At 37.1% G+C, this 22,625-nt stretch overlaps 1 protein-coding gene across 1 annotated transcript in view; it reads left to right on the top strand.

The window, feature by feature from the left end:
• LOC149084947 (uncharacterized) overlaps positions 1-22,625 on the top strand; it is a 97,892-nt gene that overhangs the window by 56,205 nt on the left and 19,062 nt on the right. Inside the window, exons 10-11 of the mRNA XM_089232692.1 lie at positions 10,003-10,067; positions 14,440-14,501. Coding sequence (XP_089088818.1) covers positions 10,003-10,067; positions 14,440-14,501 — 127 coding nt within the window. The remainder of the gene's footprint in view (positions 1-10,002; positions 10,068-14,439; positions 14,502-22,625) is intronic.

A 22,625-nucleotide genomic window follows, 5' to 3' on the forward strand; every position in this document is an offset into this window, starting at 1 on the left:
CAAAAATACATGCCTACAATCCGCAGAAGCTAATTTCGATACTTTCAAAAGAAAATATCACAGTTAATGAGATGAAGTGAGAAGTTATCCATACACCTCGATGATGAAACCGTAATTTTTTTATGGCCAGCGTATCATTATGAAAATGATTGCTATTAGCGATAAATGCATACGTGGTGGTTAAGCACAAATTATCAGTGTGGATTCATTATTTATGAAATCCCAGAATTACAGATAACTCCTATATGCAGGGCCGTCTTAAGAGCATCATGGGCCCAAGGGCCAAAGGATTTTTCTGAGGCCCTACCAGGCAAATTCCCGAAAATCTCAACCACATCTCACTTTTGTGAAGCCTTTTTTATCTTGAGGTCCCACGGTCCTTGCCCTGGTCGGCCCATGCCTTATGACGGCACTGCTTATAACCGGCATGTTCTGTGCATAACCAATTTCAATGAACGCACGGATGCTGCAATCAACTGGTTTCGATTTTTTAAGAAATACAGAAATATGTATTGTGTGTGAGATGTTCATTATTTGCAACAGAAAAAAATCTTGTGCCTCTTTCATAACACACGACATTCCAATTCAAATCCACGGAAATAATAGATATTCAGTACAATAAAATAAAAGAGAAAAAACAGAAACCATGTTTCGACAATGTCAGTAAGCGATGAGCAATCATCACGGTGTTTATTCGTTTTCCTAAAAAACGGGATCTCAAACATTTTCCACCCGCGACACCCATTTCCCTTATGAAGAGCCATTGGCATACGCAAAGGGGGGATTTGGGGATCTAAACCCCCCCCCCCACCCACCTAAGCCAAGATTATAGTGTTATTTTGCCGGAAAAAACGTAAAACCCCCAGAAGGAAAAAGAAATTTGAACCCACCTCCCCGAGAAAATTCTGCCGTACGTACGCCTATGTGAAGAGCAGTTGTAAGCAAAGCATTTCTTTGAAAAACCTTTGTCAGGACCACTGCGAAGCTGCACCCCTGACGAAGGTTGGCACGCACAGTTTGAGAACCCCTGCTAATCCATCAACGTATTGACAAATCCAGGGCCGCCATTCGAGGGAGGGGAGCTTTTGAAAATACAATAAAAATGGTATATATACATACTAAAATATATATATACTAGGGGCTCTGTGCCCCTGCAGCCTTTGGCGGCCAACCCCCCACCCCCTTTCTCATCACAACAAGTCTTGTTTATTTCGTCGCACTTCATCAGCGTTATGGAAAGGGACATGTGAAAGCACCAGCTTACTGAAGAAGCGAATTTTACAATAATAAAACAACATAAAACAAATGTGATTCATCAAGTACCCCCAGAAAACTTGCCCATGGGGTCCCCAGACTCCAATTCACTGAATTTTAGCGGGGCCCAGACTGGATTTATCTCGGGCTATCGATGTGTTGCAAATTTCACAATGTTAAACGACAGAAAAGAATGAGATTCATCCAGGGCCCCCAAAATGAAACCTGTAAACATGGGGCCCCAACTTGGAAGCTTGTTGGTCATTCCCCGCTGCCAGTGCCATGAAAATTTTTTTTTCATTTGTATTCATTTTACCAACGAATAAAGTCCAAGGCCCCCAACCAATTACCTGGGACACCAATTCGCATACTTTTAGTGGAGCCCCCAGATTGGCTTTATCTCGGGCTTTCGCTGTTGCAAATTCTAAAATGTTAAATAACAGAAAAAAATGAGATTCATCCTGGCTCCCAAAATGAAACGGTCCTCTGACTCGGAGCTTGTCATACATCCCCCCCTGTGAGTGCCACGGCAAATGTTCATTTGTATTCATTTTACCAACGAATAAATTCCAGCCCCCCCCCCTCAGTTACCCGTGACCGAATTCGCAAATTTTATGGGGTCCGCAGACTGGATATATCTTGGGCTTCCGCTATCGCAAATTTTTCAATGTTAAAGCAGCAAGAAAACAACGAGATCCATCAAGGGCCCTGGAAATCAAACCTATTAACTTCCCCATTAAGGTATACGTGCAATCCCCCGGGTACCCCGACCCTATGTGTTGGGAGCACTGGTGTTATATGTATATTATACCTCTCGACATACCCCCCCCCCCCCTCACAAGGGCAGGGCTGACAGGGGCCGGAACGATTCTTATCACTTTTTGATTTTTCACACTATAAATTAACCATAGAGGGCCCCTGAAAAGCTACTAGCCCTGAAAAGCTGCTAGAGTTAAATGAATACTTGACCCAAAATCGTAACCGATTTCCGTAACAGAAAAACGTAACAGATTTCCGCCACTCAAAAAACGTCACCCACTTCCGTAACATAAAATCGTCATTAATTTCGGTTGCTTAGAAACGCACTTTTCGAGTTTGTGTTTTATATTATAGAGTAGATATACATACATTGAGTTCATGTGTGTTTTCTTTCTTTGCCTTCCCCCCCCCCCCTACCCTGGAAAACGTTGAAATGACGTTCCTGGAAAAATCTCTACAAATTTTTTTCTTGAAATTCTAAGAACATGTTCAATATTGAGTAGAAAATTAGTGTCGACCAGCAATTCTCAACCTTTTTTCTGAGTCACGGAGCCCTTTTTAATTTCAGTTTGAGCCCCTATATAATTTCTACGACGGAGCCCCGTACGCTACGTTTTTTTTTTTTTTCATTTGGTCATAAAATTTACTGGTTCATTTTACTTTCATCGAGTGAACGCTGAGCCCCCCCCTCAACCAGTGCACGTGGAGCACTGGTTGAGAACTGCTGGTATAGACAGTACATAGATAGTTTTCTTTGTAAAAGATTTTTGATGTCTTTGTGGGGAAGAAATGATTTTTCCGCCCCAGCGACTGCATAATGATTTATAATGGTATATAACTTATGATCTTTTAGTGGTTTTCCAATTTCCGACAAAAATTTGCCACCCTTTACATTTTGCAGCCCAGGGCAAAGGCGTGGGCATGAAAAACATTGAGAGGGCTGAAAGTTGCCAGTCGTTCCGTGGTGAGCCTCGAGCCCGTATGTAGAAGGGTGCAGTGCCCCGCATTATTAATTGCCATGTTCTGGTGCCTATGTCCCATGGCAGTACGTTTGTTATTAAAAACTATTCAGGGACAATTGAAAAGATGGAATTTGCGCCCCTTCTGATACTACGCCCGGGAAACCATACCCCCCCCCTGCCCCCTTCCCGTAGCCGGTCAATTTGTCGCACTCAACTTGTCGCGATCAACTCGTCGCGCCTCAATTTGTCGCGGTACAAATTCGTCGCAGTGCCAATTCGTCGCGGTACAAGTTTGTCGCAGCGCCAATTCGTCGCGGTACGAATTTGTTGCAACTTCAATTCGTCGCGGTACAAATTTGTCGCAACTCCAATTCGTCGCGATACAAATTCGTCGCAGCTCCGATTCGTAGCTGTACAAGTTTGCCACCGTGTCTATTCGTCTTGACGTCAATTTATATATTACAGCGCAGAATCAATTCGTCCAACCGTCGATTCTTCACTGTACATGTCCCACGCGAGCTTGTATGTAGGTTTTTGTCTTACACGTGAAATAAAAACATGAACAAAAGTGTACACGCAGTTAATTGAAAATAATTAATTTTTGTCAATGCAGAAAGGTCATCGACATTAAAATTGCAATATCAATTACATTTAAAAATTTAACTTCATATAAAAGTTTAATTATATTTGAAAATTCAGTTATAAAAATTTGAAATGTTAAATAATTTATTTCTGCTGTGATAAAATTTCAATATCATGTGGAAAAATTTCGATTTGTATGATATTCCCCAAATTACAGTGAGCCTATCTTTAACGGTAAATTTCTATCTGCCCATTACAGTATTACCATTACAGTATCTCCATAAGAACCTGAAATATTTAATTAATTAATAATTCAATTAAATTAATATTTAATTTCACCGTATAAGCCGCACTTACAACCACACAAACAAACCAGCCAAAGATATGCGACTGATTATAAACATAAGATTAATGGCTATATTACACTGAAGAGCCAAAAAAACTGGTACACCTGCCTAATATCGTGTAGGGCCCCGCGAGCCCGCAGAAGTGCCGCAACACGACGTGGCATGGACTCGACTAATGTCTGAAGTCGTGCTGGAGGTAATTGACACCATGAATCCTGCAGGGCTGTCCATAAATCCGTAGGAGTAAGAGGGGGTGGAGAAAGGCGATGGTCAATGAAATTGTGACTAAATGTGTGGTAGTTTTTTGTACACATGAGTTTTGTTTTATTATGTGGTCTGAGTTATTAAAATCTCAGAAAGAAAAGTACAGCGTGTTGGTATGATGAAATCGAGTATTTTCTGTTAGAACAAAGGGTTTCGCTGACGAACAATAGCGAAACTTTACATCCACTGTTATTCCGAAAAACGAACTACTGTTGTTAGAGCGGATTTCTGAAAAAGGGATATTACAATATGTTCAGAAGGATATATATTCTAATCTAACACAGGACATTGCAGTAATATTGCGCTACTACTATTGCAATAATATATATTAACTTTCGAAACAGGGGTTCCAGAGGTGGCTCGAGCTTACCCGCCACCCAGATATATATATATATATATATTAGAAGCCCCATCCCACTGTCCTGAAGACGACACTGTCATGAGTATGACAGTGTTCCAGCTCAGCGGATTTTAAGATAAACCTCATTCACGTCCTCGTACACGTCCATCAGCTCGAAGCAATTGGAACCGAGACTCGTCAGACTACGCAACGTGTTTCCAGTCCTCAACAGTCCAATGTCGGTGTTGTCGGGCCCAGGCGAGGCGTAAAGCTTTGTGTCGTGCAGTCATCAAGGGTACACGAGTGGGCCTTCGGCTCCGAAAGCCCATATCGATGATGTTTCGTGGGATGGTTCGCACGCTGACACTTGTTTATGACCCAGCATTGAAATCTGCAGCAATTTGCGGAAGGGTTGCACGTCTGTCACGTTTAATGATTCTCGTCAGTCCCGTTCTTGCATGATCTTTTTCCGGCCGCAGCGATGTCGCAGATTTAATTTTTAACCGGATTCCCGATATTCACGGTACACTCTTGAAATGGTCGTACGTGAAAATCCAAATTTCATCGCTACCTCGAGATGCTATGTCCCATCTCTCGTGCGCCGACTATAACACCACGTTCAAACTCACTTATATCTCGATAACCTATCATTGTAGCAGCAGTAACCGATCTAACAACTATTCCAGACACTTGTTGTGTTATATAGGCGTTGCCGACCGCAGCGCCGTACTCCGATTGGTTCCACATCTCTTTATTTGCATACGCATGCCTGTACCAGTTTTTTTGGCTCTTCAGTTTATATGTATGCGACAGACCCATAGTCATCTTTCTTATTGGTGATTACATTGCCTTTGTCGGTGCTCATCCTGTGGGCACTATGAAAACTTCATCGAATCGTCATTCATACGCACTGTACGTTTCCACCCTTGATCTGCGCCCAACTCCCTTCGCTGTGAGAAATAGAAATCCCAACAAAAGCGGGAAGTGCGGCTTATACGGTGAAAATGAAATATTAATTTAATTGAATTATTAATTAATTAAATATTTTGGGTTCTTATGGAGATACTGTAATGGTAAATGTTGGTGACTCTCGAAGGGGGGGGGGAACTCTGGAGCCCATGGGGCAGATAGAAATTTATCGTTAAAGAAAGGCTCACTGTAATTTGGGGGAATATCATACAAACCGAAATTTTTCCACATGATATTGAAATTTTATCACAGCAAAAATCAATTATTTAACATTTCAAATTTTTATAACTGAATTTTCAAATATAATTAAACTTTTATATGAAGTTAAATTTTTAAATGTAATTGATATTATAATTTTAATTTCGAGTGTCATGTACATGAAGTTACATACAATGGGCCAATTAAAAGTCTGATTTCATTCTTTTTACTCGAGAGTTGTTACTTTAGAGTTGAAAAAAAAAAATCAAAAATCGATTGACATTTGCAGTGGTGACAGAGATGCTGTTGGTGCCCAGGGTACTTTATGGAATGGGTAGGATCACCCAGAGAAATGATTCAGAAATCAAAATTTCCTACTTAAAGATCAAGACAAGAACCCACAAGTTCCAAACACTTCCGGCATCTTTGGCCAGTCAAAGGTGCCGACATGAAGGAAACATTGAGGAGGTGGTGGGGGGGGGGGCTAAAAATCGCCATTCATTCCGTTCATAAGGGACTCAAACCCGTACTCAGGCGGCGAAAGGGTGCATTGAATTGTATATTCATGAGTTAGTGGAGTTGGAGGGGGGGGGGAGCCTCAAATGGCATCAGCCCCCAGTTCTGGTGCCTATGGTCGGACTGTTTGAATATTATTTCGGTGTGATAATACAAAGTGATTTGAAATGTACACTGCATTGCAAAAAAATAATTTGAAAATAATACTTTTCGCAGCTGTTACATAAAACTTAGATACGTTGTCATAAAAAATTCCTTAAAGATATATTCTCTGCATGGATACATAGAAAGCGGGAACCGCGGCCTATACGATGGAAACTAAATTTTCAAAATTTATTTGATCCCAATTTATTATTTGGGTGAGCTCCCAACGCCCCTCACTACGAGAAATGGAAATCCCGACAAAAAGTGGGAAATGCGGCTTATACGGTGGAAATTAAAATTTAAAAATTTATTTGATCTCAATTTTTTATTTGGGTGAGCTCTTCAACATCCCTCACTGCGAGAAATGGAAATCCCGACAGAAATGCGGCTTATATGGTAAAAATTAAATTTTAAAAATTTAATGACTTCAATGAATATTTTCCTTCATTTGTTAAAAATTAAAACAGATGGGAAGGAAGAACATTTCCAATAAATGAGGAAAAAAAATTAGTTCCATTTTTTACGCCTAAAGCAGCTACCCTATTTATAAGATCACAACAAACACATGAATTTTAAAGAAATTCAAATTTGTCGCGATGAAATGAGTCTACGAAAAATTTGTACCGCGACGAAATGAGCCTGCGACAAATTTGTACCGCGACGAAATGTGTCTGCGACAAATTTGTACTGCGACGAAATGAGCCTGCGACAAATTTGTACCGCGACGAAATGAGTCTGCGACAAATTTGTACCACGACGAGTTTGTACCGCGACGAATTGACGCTGCGACAAATTGAATGCGACGAATTGTCCTGCGACAAGTTGAACGCGACGAATTGACCTAGACCCCCCCCTTCCTAGTTGCAGAACTGTTCGTTCGTCAGAAGGAAGTTCTCTTGCACATAGTGTAGTTTTCCATGCAAAAAGCGCAATGGGATGGGCGGAAATTTACGCAATATCTACGTTAGTCCCAGTAAAATTTTGAAAAATATTCACGTCTAAAAAAATGGCGGGGTAATTAATCCGTAAAATGCTACCACAACAATCGTCAAACTTTTAAATTAGGATAGATTGGGTTAAGCACAATGGGAATCGAAAAGAAGAGAGAGCGCCAAAAGTGGAAAAACATCCGAAACACCCCCTCCAAACCAAATGGGTGTGATGATGATGATGATCCCCCCCTCAGAAGTTCTCTTTTTTTTCCAAGAGAGTGAGGAGAAAAAAAAAGGGGAGAAAACTGACCAATCCCCAAATAGTGTCTGATTTTACCTCGCGATGAAAACAAACCGGCTTGAAAGAGTCGCGTACCTCTTGAGCTGCCTCTTTCTCCTCCTCGTCTCGCTGCCCGAGTATGTGAGGCGCAGAACAAAACAGTACATTTGTTTTCGCCGCTATTTCGTACCTCTCCGCTCACATCCCCAGTATGTGTTCGGCCTAAGATTTCTGACCTAGACATTATGGGTAAAAGGTGGGACACCACTGATTTAAAGGGTTGGTTTTGTACAAAATGTATAAAAAATATTGGGAGAAGGTGGTGCAAAATACTGATACTACTAGTGCCCTTTGAAGAACAAAATATAGAGAGGTGATCAATAATGAATTATGTGTAATTTTCAATGCATTATAAAAGACATTATTGCTGTGGTTTTAAAATTATTGTTCTGGAATGATTTGTAGCAAAGGATTTCCTTGCATCAAGAGGAGTTTAACATTAAATTAATTTTAAATAAGAATTGAAAAATATTGTTTATATTTATAGAATATAGTACATTGAATTCTATGCTGAATAGAATCAGCATAGAAAGAAATACAGTGAAACTCCTCTAAGACAGCCACCCACTTGGTGTTCCATAAGACCGCCGGATAGAGGCTATATGGCAGAAAAAATACATTTTGGGGGTCACAAAAAATCTTGCGCTCAATTTATTAATAATCCCTCAACCAAAAAAACAGATACATGTACAGTAAACCCTCGCTACAATACTTGATATAATGATAAATCCCTCTATAACAGTATTTTCCCCATATTTTGTTTGGAATCACCTCTAATGTTAAACTTTTCTTGATACAATGATAACCTTCACTATGGTAAGCTCCTCTGTAACGTTATATTTTAGGAGGATTTTGAAACCACTATAATGTTATTTTTGTTTATTTTTCATTCGAAATATCTTTCAGTATATTTTTTTAAGTCTGATATATATTTCCGTCTCCTATATTTAAGTTCTTTCGAGGATGTCTAATAATATCGGTATTGGGCATCACTTAATCACTGAAAGTGCTCAGTATCGCAATTTTTTGTGTGATACATCAAAGTGTATTATGATGTACCTCTTTTCAGGGCATACATACATCTAACTGAATTTCTTTTATCAGCTAATCAATTAAAATATTTTACAGTGAATAAATATTCAAAAGTGCAATTTTTAGTGGTACTAACTATGCCGATTTAAAAAAAGATGCCAACAGCAGCATAATTTTGATGAACACGTGATGATAATGTTGCCTCTCGATATAATGATAATCCCTCTTTTTTTACTGAGTTTGAAATACCAGATCATCCGATAAATTCCTTAATCTGTATTATCAGGGATCTGTTCATTACATGTTCTTTCCTCACATTTCTTTTACTCCCTTACTGTTGTTCTACTGAATCTCTGCATGCTAAAAAGTGAAAAAGTTTCCACATCCTTCACTTATTCAGTACAGATCATAGGTTATTTGTCTGGTTTACTCTGTCACCTCTGGAGCAAAATTTTAAACTGTCTCATCAGCTAGTAGCAACCATATAGCATCAGCCTATCATCCTATTTACAAATGTTTCCAGCCTGATAGTGTCATTCATAAATAGAAAACCAGATTGATCCAAAAAGGTATTCATGGTGATATATAAAGATTATAAGGTCATACAAAGAGAACTATCAGCTCTGAATGCATTGGGAAGGAAGAAAACACAAAAACGTGTTTTTTCAACTCTTATCTATAAGGAAGTAGCCGCTGACCACATACCGAGGTGGCTGCAGAATAGGGGTGATTTTTGTATTATGTCTATGGAGCCTATTGTTTGTTCCAAGAAAAACTGGCTGGGAGGAGAAATTGGCCGCAGAATAGAGGTGGCCACTTATGGCACTTTCACTAATTTTTTTAAGTCCAAAGAGCTATGACCTTTTTGTGTTGAATGAGTTTTATAAAGTGTGTGGTGTGATTGTTAGTTAAATATTTGTACACTTGTTCAGGCATTTTTAGCTAATATTTTCACTCATAACTGAAATTGCATGATAATTAAATACATATTAGTTGAAGTACTACTGTATATTGAAATTGAGAAGAGAGAGAGAGAGAAGACGAGATAAAAAAAAAAAAATATTTTTAACCTTCTGGAATGACAAGCAGCCCCTTGAAGGTTACAAAGTGGTTGTATGTGTATGTCCATTTTGGTTTAGCTTTGTTTATTTTTTGTGCATTTTTGTTTTGTCATCTGTCTTTCTTTTGTATTTTGTAACGTGTTTTGTCCAATGAAAAAAAATAAATATGCTTTTCTGCAAGTAAAGTATTTGTGTTTCAGTAAGTTGTTTATTACACTGGCTTTGAAATGATATTTAGGTTTCAGTGTCTAGACATGTTCTTAAATATGTATTGTGCTTAATGATCACATTTTTCTTTCCAGACAATTATATTTGCAGCAACTAGAAAGCGTGTGGATGAAATAAAAACATACTTGAACCATGAAAGGTATACATATGTATGACAGTTTTATGAATTATTACAAACTATTCGGGTTGTTATGCTGTGGCCGAGTGGTTTTGGTGGCACATGTTTCTTCCACCAGTGCTGAGACATGCTCAGTGCTAGAGTCAATGGACAAGGAGAGTATGTGATCTCAGAAGACCATGAACTACTGGCTCTTCAGCTAGAGATGCAGAGGAGTTTATATCATTGGTGTTATGGATGAGTGACATATTGGTGTTGGTATGACATGTCAGGTCTTGGTTGGTGAGGTTCAAAGGTTTCTAATTTACATAAGATCTTTATTCAAATGTTAGTTTTGTTATTGTCTTGATCTGATCTTTTGTAAAACTGGCAGCCATATCTTACTTAAGATAATTTTTTTTTCTTCCTGTTTTCTTTGTGTTCATAAATCATTATTGCTTTACTGTTGAGATGAAAATAATAGTACAATTTGGACAAGAGGTTGCCAATGCCTTGCTACTGAATGTTGAGGAGAGAAGATGGTGTGTCTTGGAACTGGTTGTTGTTTCTTCCGTATCACAGTACTACCCTTGTCTGAACTGTTAAACAATTCAGGTTTATAAATGCAAAGAAAATTTAAATAGGAGAGAAGAAGGATTACACTTATATATAAGTAAGACATGGAAGCTAGTTTTACAATAGACCAATATCAAGACAATAACAAAACTAACACTTTTGAATCCAGAACTCTGATGTAAATTAGAAGCTTCTGAACATCATGTAATGAATCAAAAGTCATTTCAACGCAAACATATCATTCATCTCCCGTCACACAAATGATACAAATTTTTCTTCATCTCCAACTGAAGTACTAGTAATTTACTGTGTTCCAAGGAAGTCACATCGCTATCTTCCCTGTCATTTCTTGTTTTGAGGATACCACTGCAGTAGTGGACAAAACGCCACCAAAACCACTCGACCCTGCCGTATCAACTAAAAAAATTGTAATACTCCGGATGTGAAAGCTTACCATTTCTATAACAATTGAAATGCCATAAAATTTGCCAGAAACTAGAAAAGGAAGAATATCAAAACTAAACATTTTTATTTAATATCTTTGTCAAAATTGGTAAACAGTTGATTGCAAGATGAAAATAGAGACTTTTTGTTTCCTTAAAATACAAGTTGGTATACTCAAAGCACACTTGTGGTTTCAACCATAATGCTAGTTAAAACCAAAAAATTTTTGCATAGACAATTTATAGACTTTGTAACAATTGCATAGACTTTTGCATCTTCAAGGGATTCAGAATATAATATAGTGCAGAAAATTATTTTAAAAAAATTAACAGGACTGTTTCATGATCAGAGTCGCAAGTCTTTAAGGTCATAGAATACATGCTACGTGATAATTTGTTGTCGCAATAAAATATATATTCAATGCAGCTTTGAAAACTTTAGAAAAAAAAAGGTTCCGCATATCAAATTCCAGGAAATCTTAGCAGAGCTGAAAAACAGAATCGCCTGAGTGTTTTAAACCTGGAGGTACTCAACTTGAGCTTCATTTAAGATATTTTTCAGCCACAAAATACTGCAGGATATTTTGATTTCTAAATTAAGGGTGTTTTTACTCCATACAAATGTGCTGTTTTTTAATCTGCACAGACCTGTTTTTTAATCTGCACAGACCTGTTTTTCCTCTGCATGCAGAATTTTGATATCTGTGCAGAGTGACAAAATAATATGACATCCTACAGGATGGTCATAGAATAACTTTGCCAATATACAAGCCCCTAGCAGCCACAAAAAAAAAAAAAAAATCAGCAAATGTGAATGAAATTCAAGATATAGATGCTTTAAAGTATGCCCTCAAGAATGAAGAGGAAAACATTTAAAAAATCCCAGCTCACATGGTTACGATCGCAGCAACAAAATTTCAAAAAAGTCAAATGACAACACTCACTTTTCTGCATTGCAAAGTGATCAGCGCAGTGAAAAATAATGATTGGTCTTGAAACAGTAACTGAAGCATCATAAACGCTGGCATAGGACATGGGCAAAGCAAGAAAATCTTGCCAAAGGGTTGGTGCACTTCCTGATGGGGGGGGGGGGGGTAGTAACGTGGTCTGTGCATTAGTTGTTTCTATGCGTTTCTTTGTCTGCATCTTGTGCCAGTGTTTATTGTTTCAATGCCATCCATGATTTTTCAAGGCATGGATCACTTAATGCATAAAAGTGAGTGTTGCTATTTTAGTTTTTCAAAATTTTGTTGCTATGGCCATAACCATAAGAGCTAGGGTTTTTTGTTTTTCTCCTTGTTTTTGAGTGCATACTTCAAAACACATATCTTAATTTCATTCACATTTGTTGATTTTAACAGCCGCTAGGGGCTCGTATATCGGCAAAGTTATTTAATGACCACCCTGAATATGATGCATAGAAAATTTTTCTGCACTGTAAGAACTCAGTGTACGGGACATTTTAGGCATGTGCAACCATGTGTGTGTACAGCAGGGAAAATTGCTACATACTACAAAATACTATAGAATATTTTGACTTCTGAATAGACTCAGGAAATGCTCGGACCCATTCTACAAAATGCCAGGGTTGCTGTGAGGGCTCAGAGAAACCACTTTGCTAGTAACACATTGCTCATCTCGCATCACCTTCAGTGAGATCCAAATGGATTATTATGGAATGTTACATTGAAATGTGTGGTTGCTGATCACCAAATCCTACTGTAATGAGTGGCTGTGATAAATGAAGGACTGGACTTCACATCTTAGAGATATCAAAGTGTATATATGGGACTGAGCCTCCAAGCTCCAGCTTTAATGACTGATTTTCTCATGTTTTTGATTAACTGAGCTGGAAACTGATCATCACAGGGATGGTCAATATCCACACAATCATGAATTCCTGATTATTTTCCAACTTTGACCACACCATTGGTCATAAGCGGATACAGACCCATCCCTTCCGGGGGATGGGGAGGCGAGTGCCCTCATATCTGCCTATGGCATTGTATACTAGATGGGCTTTGGTGGAGCTCCAGTAATGGGAAAATCATCTTACAATGCTCAGCCTCCTTAAATTTGGGATACTCCAGATAAGATGGACATTCAGAATTAGTGATTTTGGATTTTTTGGAACTTTCTTGAGCCACTCTATTCTTTTAAATGTGTTTTTGATCATTTTAAATTCATTTATGGTACGTGTTGCAACATTTTGTGGAAGAAAATTTTTGTAATTTTTAACTCCACAATTTTTGCAGTTCTTCACACCACAATTTTTGAACCTCTTGACACAATTTTTACACATATTCCCTATTTGCTTTTTCTTTTTTGTCGTGTACATGTAGAATTCATTGAAACAAATCAAGCGACACCTTATATGACGTGATATCACACCAGAGTTCAAAGCTACACCAATTTTTAGCTACTCTGTTCCTCAATTTTAATGCCTGAAAATCGCAGTGCCAGCTTATCAGCTGATGACATCAATACAAGGTCAATGAATATTTCTAACATGTTTTGTTTGATGCTCTATTGAACACAGTACCATTCATTCATGTGTCATTTATAGTTATCAAGTTTTTTTTTGTGATGAAAACATTTTTTGGCACTCATAAATTAAATGAGGCACCCTGGTTTTGAAAGATAAGACATATTGTACATAAAAAGTTTCAATATAGGACATTTTATAGTGGAGCACATGGAAACAATCCTTGTGACATAGGTTTTTTTTATCTGAGTAAAGAAGTAATTTTCTTTGCATGAGCATGTTAATATTTATACAAGTTTTAGGTATAAAAATTATCAAATAACATTTCTGTCCACCACAATAGTATCACTTTATTTAATGGATTTTTACCTTTTTCAATTTGTTAGCAATGCCTATGCTTGAATCTTTTCACTAAAGGTTAGCATAATGCTATTCCCTGAATGGAATGTGATTTCATGATGAGATATCAATCAGCATCTTTTGTTAAACATGAAATGTTGGATTTTTTTAGTAAAATTTCATATGACCAACTCAGATAACTTAAGAAATTAACTTTTGTTAATCAAAATAGGCACAGTTTGATGTTTCTATGTATCTAACTCCCATCAAGATCACAGTGTATTTATTTATACCAGTTTCATAAAGGTTTGTTCATTCAGGATTCCTCAAAGCTAATGCTTTCAGTTTTTGTAAGACTTAATTGTCAGCCTTGATAACAATTCAACTTATGAATGTATGAAAATAATATGTGTGTGTTGTAATTAAAATTTCAAGTTATTTCATAATAGAAATTTAGTAAGGCAAGATTAAAACAACATCTAGCTCCAAGTGAATTATATTTTTTGATGATTGAATAAAATTTTTTAATGTATGAATATGACTTTTTGCTTTATAATTTTTTGTTACATAGGTTTTTTGCTTCTAGTCTACATGGAAATAAGAATCAGACAGAAAGAGATCGCATTTTGAATGGTGAGTATGTATACAATGCGTGTCAAAACTCCAAATATAAACTTTGAGTGTAGGTGGAGGACAGATATTTTGGACTAAATTCACAAGGAAAGTGTCAAGAAATGCCACCTGCAGGAGATAAAAAGACAAAGACGCAGCAAAAACACAATGCAAGAAGTTTTTATTAAGCAAAAGACACGGTGGCGCATGGATTGGCAAAATTTTTCAAGGATACTTGGAGTTTTGTAGATATTAGCAATAATGAGTTTTTCTCTTGCCATGAGATGTATATCTGTAAACTCAGCATTCGTAAAATGATGTTGACATATGTTCTTCACAGGGAGATGCTCCAGATAAACTTGAATATGATCACAGTATGGGCTAATGAGTGAAGCATGACTTTTAGCTTTGACAAGTGCATGGTGGCTCCTTTCGGTTCGAACAACCCACATTTCACTTATGAGTTGAATGGTAAAGCTATTCCAGATGCAATCTGGATTTGCATCAGTCCGGGGCTGTGAGCGGTTCTATCTATCTATCTATTCCAGATGCAACTAGGATCACCAATTTGAGAATTCTGATTTTCCAGCGGCTTAGGTTTTCTGTTTCCTGTGGTTCCCAACTTCGAGGCGCAAATGCGAGCCGATCTCCCCATTAAAAGTCTCGCCACAGAGAGCAACAGGCCTACAACGATAAATTATTCAATCATTACACTTCACTCATAGTTAGAAAAACTGGTGGCAGCACTACACATAACAAGCATTACACAGAAACAAACTTCCCGTCAGGTTTCATTACACGTAGACGTACATTTCTGCATGTACCAATTCGTTAGAGGTTCCGCAGAGGAATATGGACGAGGTGCATGTGTGGTTTAGTAGGGTAGTAGGCTTAAGTTTTCTGAACACTGTTCAGTGGCGGTTAAAAAAGCAAATAAGATGCTTGGTTTAATTCTTAGAAAGTTCTCTTCCTGTTATCCTAAACTGATCCTTCTACTTTTCTGGGGCTTAGTTCGTCCTGAATTACAGTATGCAGTTAGGTTTTGGAGACTATACCTGCAGAAGAACATAGATTTGGTTGAAGGGCTGCAGAGAAGAGCGAAGCTTACTCTTGTTGGCATGTGTGGATTGAGCTATGAAGAGAGACTTCATTTTTTTAAATATGTTCACATGAAACATGTAATGAAGAATGCAGGTGTCGGGAGGGATATGATCGAAGTGGTTAAAATTTTCAACAGGATGGACCATGACTTTTTAATACACCAACAATATACTGTTTCAACAAGGGAACACCAGTATTGTTTGGTTAGGGACATTTCTAGGTTGTGGTGTCACAGGGAATTTTTCTCCAATAAGTTTGTAAATAAATGGCATAGCTTACCTTCAGGGGTTGTGAATTCTAACACAACTGACAGGTTTAAAAGGAAATATGATGCTCATAACGGGATGAATTGAGAAGCTATGAATACTTAGACACGTAAATCATGTTTTTTTTATATGGGCATTGTATTATATATTCTCATAATTAGTTATATATTGTCTCATCAGTTTTTTTTTGTAATAATTCTTTTATTTTGGATTGCTGTATTTTTGTATGTTTGACATTCATATTTTATGGGCATCTTCTTTCAGCCACCTGATTGTACATTTTGCATGCTGTGGTATTTGTATTTGATTTTACAAGCTTTAATGAGAAAGTCCCAGGTGCCAATCTGGAGTGCTGCCATACAGCACCACTTATCTATTTACGCGATCATGCTTTCCTATGTGAATTATGGGTCTTATTGATGTTCTCTACTTCCCTTCAAAGTTTATCTGCAGAGTTTCAATACACACTATTATACTAGTTTCTATAATTTAACCAATGAATAAAAAAAAAAAAAAAAAATCTTTCTTTTGTACCATCTGCAAACCTTGTTCTTTTGCCAATGAGGAAATTTACTGCTATTTTACCCCCAGAAGAAGTGAATTGTGTAGGTGATAATTAAAATTGAAGGTAATCCAAAAATAGGAAATTTGAGTATTTTTCTCACTGTTTGACCCCTAGACACTCGAAATGACGATATATAAGCTTTCACTGTTTGAATGTGGGAGTGAAAATTCCATTTATCCTCATGAAAGTTACTAGTTATTGGTGGCTAAGACTGATGGAAGTCTGACATGCATAAATAAAAACTGAGAATTTAGTTGTCAATTTTAAGCTTTTTATCACTGTTTTTTGCAGATTTTTAAATTTTTCAAAATTATTTTTCGTGTTACCATATTAATTACTATTTTCACGATTTTTTTTTTCAAAATCAAATCAAAATTTTGCTTTCATGGGTCTAAATAAAAATTTGACATTTCGAAGGGCATTCCAGTTTTGTACTGGTTGTCACATTGTAGAAGTTATTCCATTAGTGTTAGACTGGTATGGAGTCTGAGTAATCATCATTATCTTGCTAAAAGGAAATGAAAAATTCAGAAAGAAAAAAACACATGATCAGATAAAAATTTTAGAAAAGAAATAGGCAAAACTTCGTGTGAAGGAAACAAAACAGAAATTGGAAAGAAAAAATTAAATGAAAATGTCATGCAAAGTTATGATGTGTACTTATGATTATGTGCTGAACACAAATCAAGAAAAACAATTACAACGCAGAAGAATTTGACCTAAAAAACATAGCAATAAAATCACACGAGAACAAAGAAAAATGGCAAAATGGGGTATCGACACTACACAAAAACACTCAGCTAAGGTCTTGCCATGCAAACAGAGTGTGGTAAGAACACATCTTTCCTTTGCAACGTCAAGCAACAAATAGATGAATGATAATGAAAATCTCAATCTTATGCGATAGCTAATACAAATACAAAGGCCACAACAGGCAAAATGCCCAACGAGATGGCTGAGAAAAGATGCCATAAAAATATGGATGTCAAGCATATACAGTAAAACCTCATTAAGTCGTCACTCCGGTTAAGTCATCATTTTTCTTCAGGCCCTTCCAGCTTTCATAGACAACAATGTTATTAAACCCTCATTTACTCGTCGCTAATTTCGGTTAACTCATCACTATGAAAAAGTTTGAGAAAGAGGAACAGACTATTTTTATGGCTCTCATTTAAAAAAAAGAGCTTGTTAACAGCATTGCCATATGCTTAAAAGTCACCATAAAATCCTATATACCCAAACGGAACAGTTTAAGTAATGAAAGTTACGCTGGGGAAGTTCATTTGACGAATAAGGTTTTTGGAACGTCGGGGACTGTTCGAGCTAGATCTCATTTCTGCATGGGCTCTACAAATTTAGGGCTTGAAATTTAAACAAAATATCTTTGTTGAAAAAAATTAGACATTCTTTCCCAAATTGAGGTCTTCTGTTTACTTTTCCCTGCCCAGGGCCCCTCTACAAAGTCAAAAGTGTTCGATATTACGTTGTAGTTGCATCATGAACTACTGATGAAGAATTAAAACACTAAAATTATTAAATTTCATGTATATGTAAAATTAATGTGCAATAGAGAGTTCTATTATGAAGAAAAGCTGCCTATTCTAACAGTTGTTCTGTTTGTCTAAATTAAAAATTACTCAAGTATTAATCAAAGTGTACAGTATATTTTACCCATGGCCCCCACATGGGGGGGGCTGACAGGTCTCCAGCACTGGAGCCCGGGAGTCAAGGGGGGGGGGCCCGTGGAAAGGTCTTTTTGATTTTTTTCTTTCAGATATGTCCCATAGGAAAATAGACAGGACTCTTTAATATCAATCATATCAATTTGTACTCGTATGGACGGATATCTTGAACTACGTACCTTCTATTCTCATTAAAAAATTTTTTAACTATACACATGTACAAGTAAACGAAGAAAAAAAAAACGGAAACGTAGAAAAGAACATTGTACAAGGGTCCCCCCCCCATTTTCAGATGGCAGTCGTTCTCCTGGGAAGGAAGAAAAGACATTGTGATGGTCATGGCTACTGACGTCAAGGACACCAGCATTTTGTGTGTGTCCTCAGGGCTGCCACGTGACCCCTGCTGTTTCAGTTCGTAGAAGGCCATAATGTCTGCATAGAATGAAAATTGGCGTAAACAGACGTCGTATTCCTCAGTGAAATTGCTTTTGGGTGCCGATAAAGCACATGAACCCCCCCTCCCCCCCCCAACATCCTGGAACATGGGCCCCGTAGGCTGCGCTCTTCAGCAGACCCCCAGTATAGTAGGGTTGGTAAAAAAACCAAAAAACTGGGTTTTTTGGTTTAAACCAGGTTTTTTTGGTTTAAACCGGTTTTTTGTTTTAAATAGTATTAACATTAAAAACAATGAAATTTCTGAAAAATCATTCAAACTTCCAATAATTAACTAAAATAAAATGTTTATTAATGTAATTAACACTATTCCCATGCTAATTAATCAATAAATATTTATTACATTTTAACAAAAACCAACTTTTGCAATTTAATTATTTTTTGCTTAACTCAATGGATTACTGTGTGTTTGAAAATTCTTTTAATGTTATTATTAATCATATAATATATAAAGGTTTTTCTCCAGTTACTTTCAGTATACTTAATTAGGAAGCTATTTTGCAAAAAGTAATAAAAATTAGGTGAATATAATGTATTTATGACATGAATGTCACTCTTCACTTGTTAATACGAGATATACAGAAGACTGGATGTTGTGAAGATATTTATTATTTGAGATGTTAATTTTTTTAAGGAAGGAAAAACTCATCTGATCGTTCATCAAATCTCAGCTGATCAGTTCACCGTCCATTGCACGGTTCCGTTCGGCACATATATATACGCTCTAGCGAAGGAAAATCTCTATCTCCTCTGTAGCTTAGTGGTCAGAGCACTCGTCCGGCAATCGAGGGACTCAGGTTTGTCTCCCGGTAGAGGCAGAGATGAGTTTTTCCTTCCTTAAAAAAATTAACATCTCAAATAATAAATATCTTCACAACATCCAGTCTTCCGTATATCTCATAATGTATTTAATGAAGCATAAATAATGTAGATTAATTAGCAATGATTTACGATACACAGGGTGATTATAGCTAAGGTTCTGATTTCAAAACACTGTAAAAAAAGAACGATTGTCAGAATGACTTGAAAATTGACATGAATATTCCTGAAAAAATTCAATTTTATTTGATAAAGGGAAAAAATACTTAAAAATGTAAAATTAATGACATCATCCACATGTGGGAAATTTGCTCGCAGAATGGAAATGATAGCCAGTCATGGCAGAATGATACCTTAATTATAGCATTTCACGATTTCATAATTCATGGAAACATCACAAAAAACGAAGTAATTGAACAAATAACTACAACTTACTTAAGAAATGTTAAATATGTTGTCCACCGCGTGTTCTGGCTATGAGGTTGAAAGCACAAAAATTCATGTTCAACAACAGAATCAGAGTATGCCCCATGGTCATAATGTGGATGTGCTTGCAGTTCAGCTTTATTAAACCAAACGTGCCCCCCCCCCCCGTTAATATTCCTGAGGAACTTTTAACATATAGGGATTGTGCTAGCGATTGCAATTCACCAAAGTTTGCAATCTGACCACTGTTTATAACATTTTGAGGTACCCCCACAGCCAGAAGTTGCAAGGGTTAAGGTGCATCCTGTCAAAATGGGTCTTCAGCAGCTGCTTTGCTGGGATTGCAATGTGCATCTTGATAGAAGTTCTATCCACACACTGATGCTGTGGAAGTGCCGAAATGATGTGGTTACACAAAATAGATTATACTGCTCGCCAAGTACAGCATCATCTACTTGCACATTTTGCACTTTTTTCTTTTGCGAAAGAAACTTTCATTGCTTCAGGAGTATCCATGCAAATTTTCATTCATTCTGATCAGTACTTATTGTATAGTTTTGGAATCAAAACTTAAATTATAATCACCCTGTATGTAGCTGATTATTTTTCATAAATCTGTTACTACTATACAGTAGAACCTTGATTAACTGGGCTGCCATGAAAGTATAAAAAAAAAACGATTGAATATTAGGACTGGGAGATATACAGTAGGAGATGTGCTACTTCTTATGGGAAAGAAAATGAAAATGTATGTGAGGTAATGTAACAACTAGTACACTAGTCTTTGTCCTTTAAGGACAGCTGGTGTTTTTATTGGATTATAGGACCACCTGCCCCTAGCATGATGGTGGCACTACTGTAGCTGCTTCTTTGTGAAGGGAAAAAGAAACCCTGTGAGATAATACACCACTACATTTAGATGTGTGATGCAATCCTTATTCATGAATTTGCTAAAGATAGAGCATCAGAATGTAGCCAAAGGTTAGAAAATATTTGTAAGAATGAGAAATTTTGGCTTTTATATATAACTTTAAATGACTAAGATACTTCATATGAAATATATATATATATATATATTCTGGCCACTTTTATGAGACTTTTTGAAAAAAACCACTTATAAAATCTTATGTCATTTAAAGATATACTATCTATCAGAATGTACCCCAAGGATATAAAATGTGGTAAAAATGAAACATTTTGGCTAATAAGGAACCAATATGATATTTTTCAAGGAAAAAAAATGATATTTAGGCAACTTTTATTTGATTTTTTGAAAAAAACCACTTGGTTAAAACCATGGTTTAAACCAAACAACCCTGCTCTATAGTGAACTAATAGTGTGAAAAAAAGACAAGAATGGTCCAGGCCCCAGGCCTGAAGCGCCACCAGCCTCACTCTCGTGGGCGGGTTATGATGCTGAGACAGCTTTGCTGCAAGCTTTTGTGCAGAATACAGTGGATCCCGCATATAACGTTTTCCTCCTTAGTGCGACTTATTTTGCAACTCTCTGGTGCCAACTCTTATTACTGACACGATGGAGGTATAACGGTGTGTGTACTGAATCCCGTATTTTCGCTCACGGCCCCTCTAATAATCCCCTCCCTCTCCCAGTCCGAACAAATCAAGGGGTTTTTCCTTGCTTCTGAAAAAAAGGCTACATTCTGTGTCAGCCTTTTTTATGCACTGTACTGTCTTGAGGACAAATCTTCCCTCAAAACTATTCACAGACGACATTTTGTTGGATCAGTTGAACAGAAAAATATTTACGGTTTGCGTCTGCAAAAATACAGTTGTTCGAAATCTTTTAGTAAAATAGTTGAACGAGTTTGCGTACTTAAAGGATTAATTTTTTCCCCACATGGATGAATCCTACGGTTCTAGCCCAAAAGAACGGTAAGCAAAGCTAAAAATGTGAATTTGTGTTAAATTTTTATTTTGAGCATTAAGAGTTAACTATAATAAATCTATGTCCGAAGAGTTTGGCCCTGCCTTGAGGCCAGTTGCGATGTTTGCTGAATTGTGTTTCATAACGTTTAAAAACGATTATTTTCAGTAGGGCATATCTACAAATTACAGAGTAACCTCGTTCATACGTCACTCAGTTATACAACTTTCATGTTTATACGACGTTTAACTTTGGTAGCAATTGATAACAATACATTTTAATGTTAAAATATTTCATTAATTTATTTAACGTAAAACCTCAATTATTCAACGTTTTCACTTCGACTCAAACTCGGAAACTTTAAAAAAAAGAAAAACGTAATTTATATCCATCAAATGCGCACAAAATTTTTGTATGCAGTGAAAAAGCATTGCGCTGCAACAGTTCTTGCATATTGTCACCGCAAAAGACATAAATTTTAGGGTGATTGCTGACGTATACAAAAATTGCCAGTGAGATGGCTGATGACCATTTAGAGGGGACACTTAGGTGATTTGTTTATTGCCTCTTTCTGAGAATACGCAGATGTGGAGAGTCCCGAAGAAATAGGTTTCAAATGTTTTGATGGCCATATGACCTTTCAAAAATTTTCTCTCCTTATGTTTTCAACGTTATACCAAGATAGGTGTAGTTCTGTATGTTCATGTACAGTAAGTTCTTTCGATGTGGTGCTTTGCTTGCTGACAGGGCCGTCTTAAGAGCATCATGGGGCCCCCGGGCCAATTGATTTCTCTGAGGCCCAACCTGGAAAATTCTCAAAAATTTCAATTAGTTCACATTTTTGTGAGGCCCCTCTTCTTTTGAGGCACCCCGGGCCATGCTCGGGTAAGGCCATGTGTTCAGACAGCACTGCTTGCTGACTGTGTCAAATCCGCCATTCGTAATGTC

The sequence above is a fragment of the Pholcus phalangioides genome, unplaced genomic scaffold (assembly GCF_987345545.1).
Source record: "Pholcus phalangioides strain wild (caught in Gottingen) unplaced genomic scaffold, Ppha-v1.0 ptg000007l_1, whole genome shotgun sequence".
Taxonomy (NCBI): Eukaryota; Metazoa; Arthropoda; class Arachnida; order Araneae; family Pholcidae; genus Pholcus; species Pholcus phalangioides.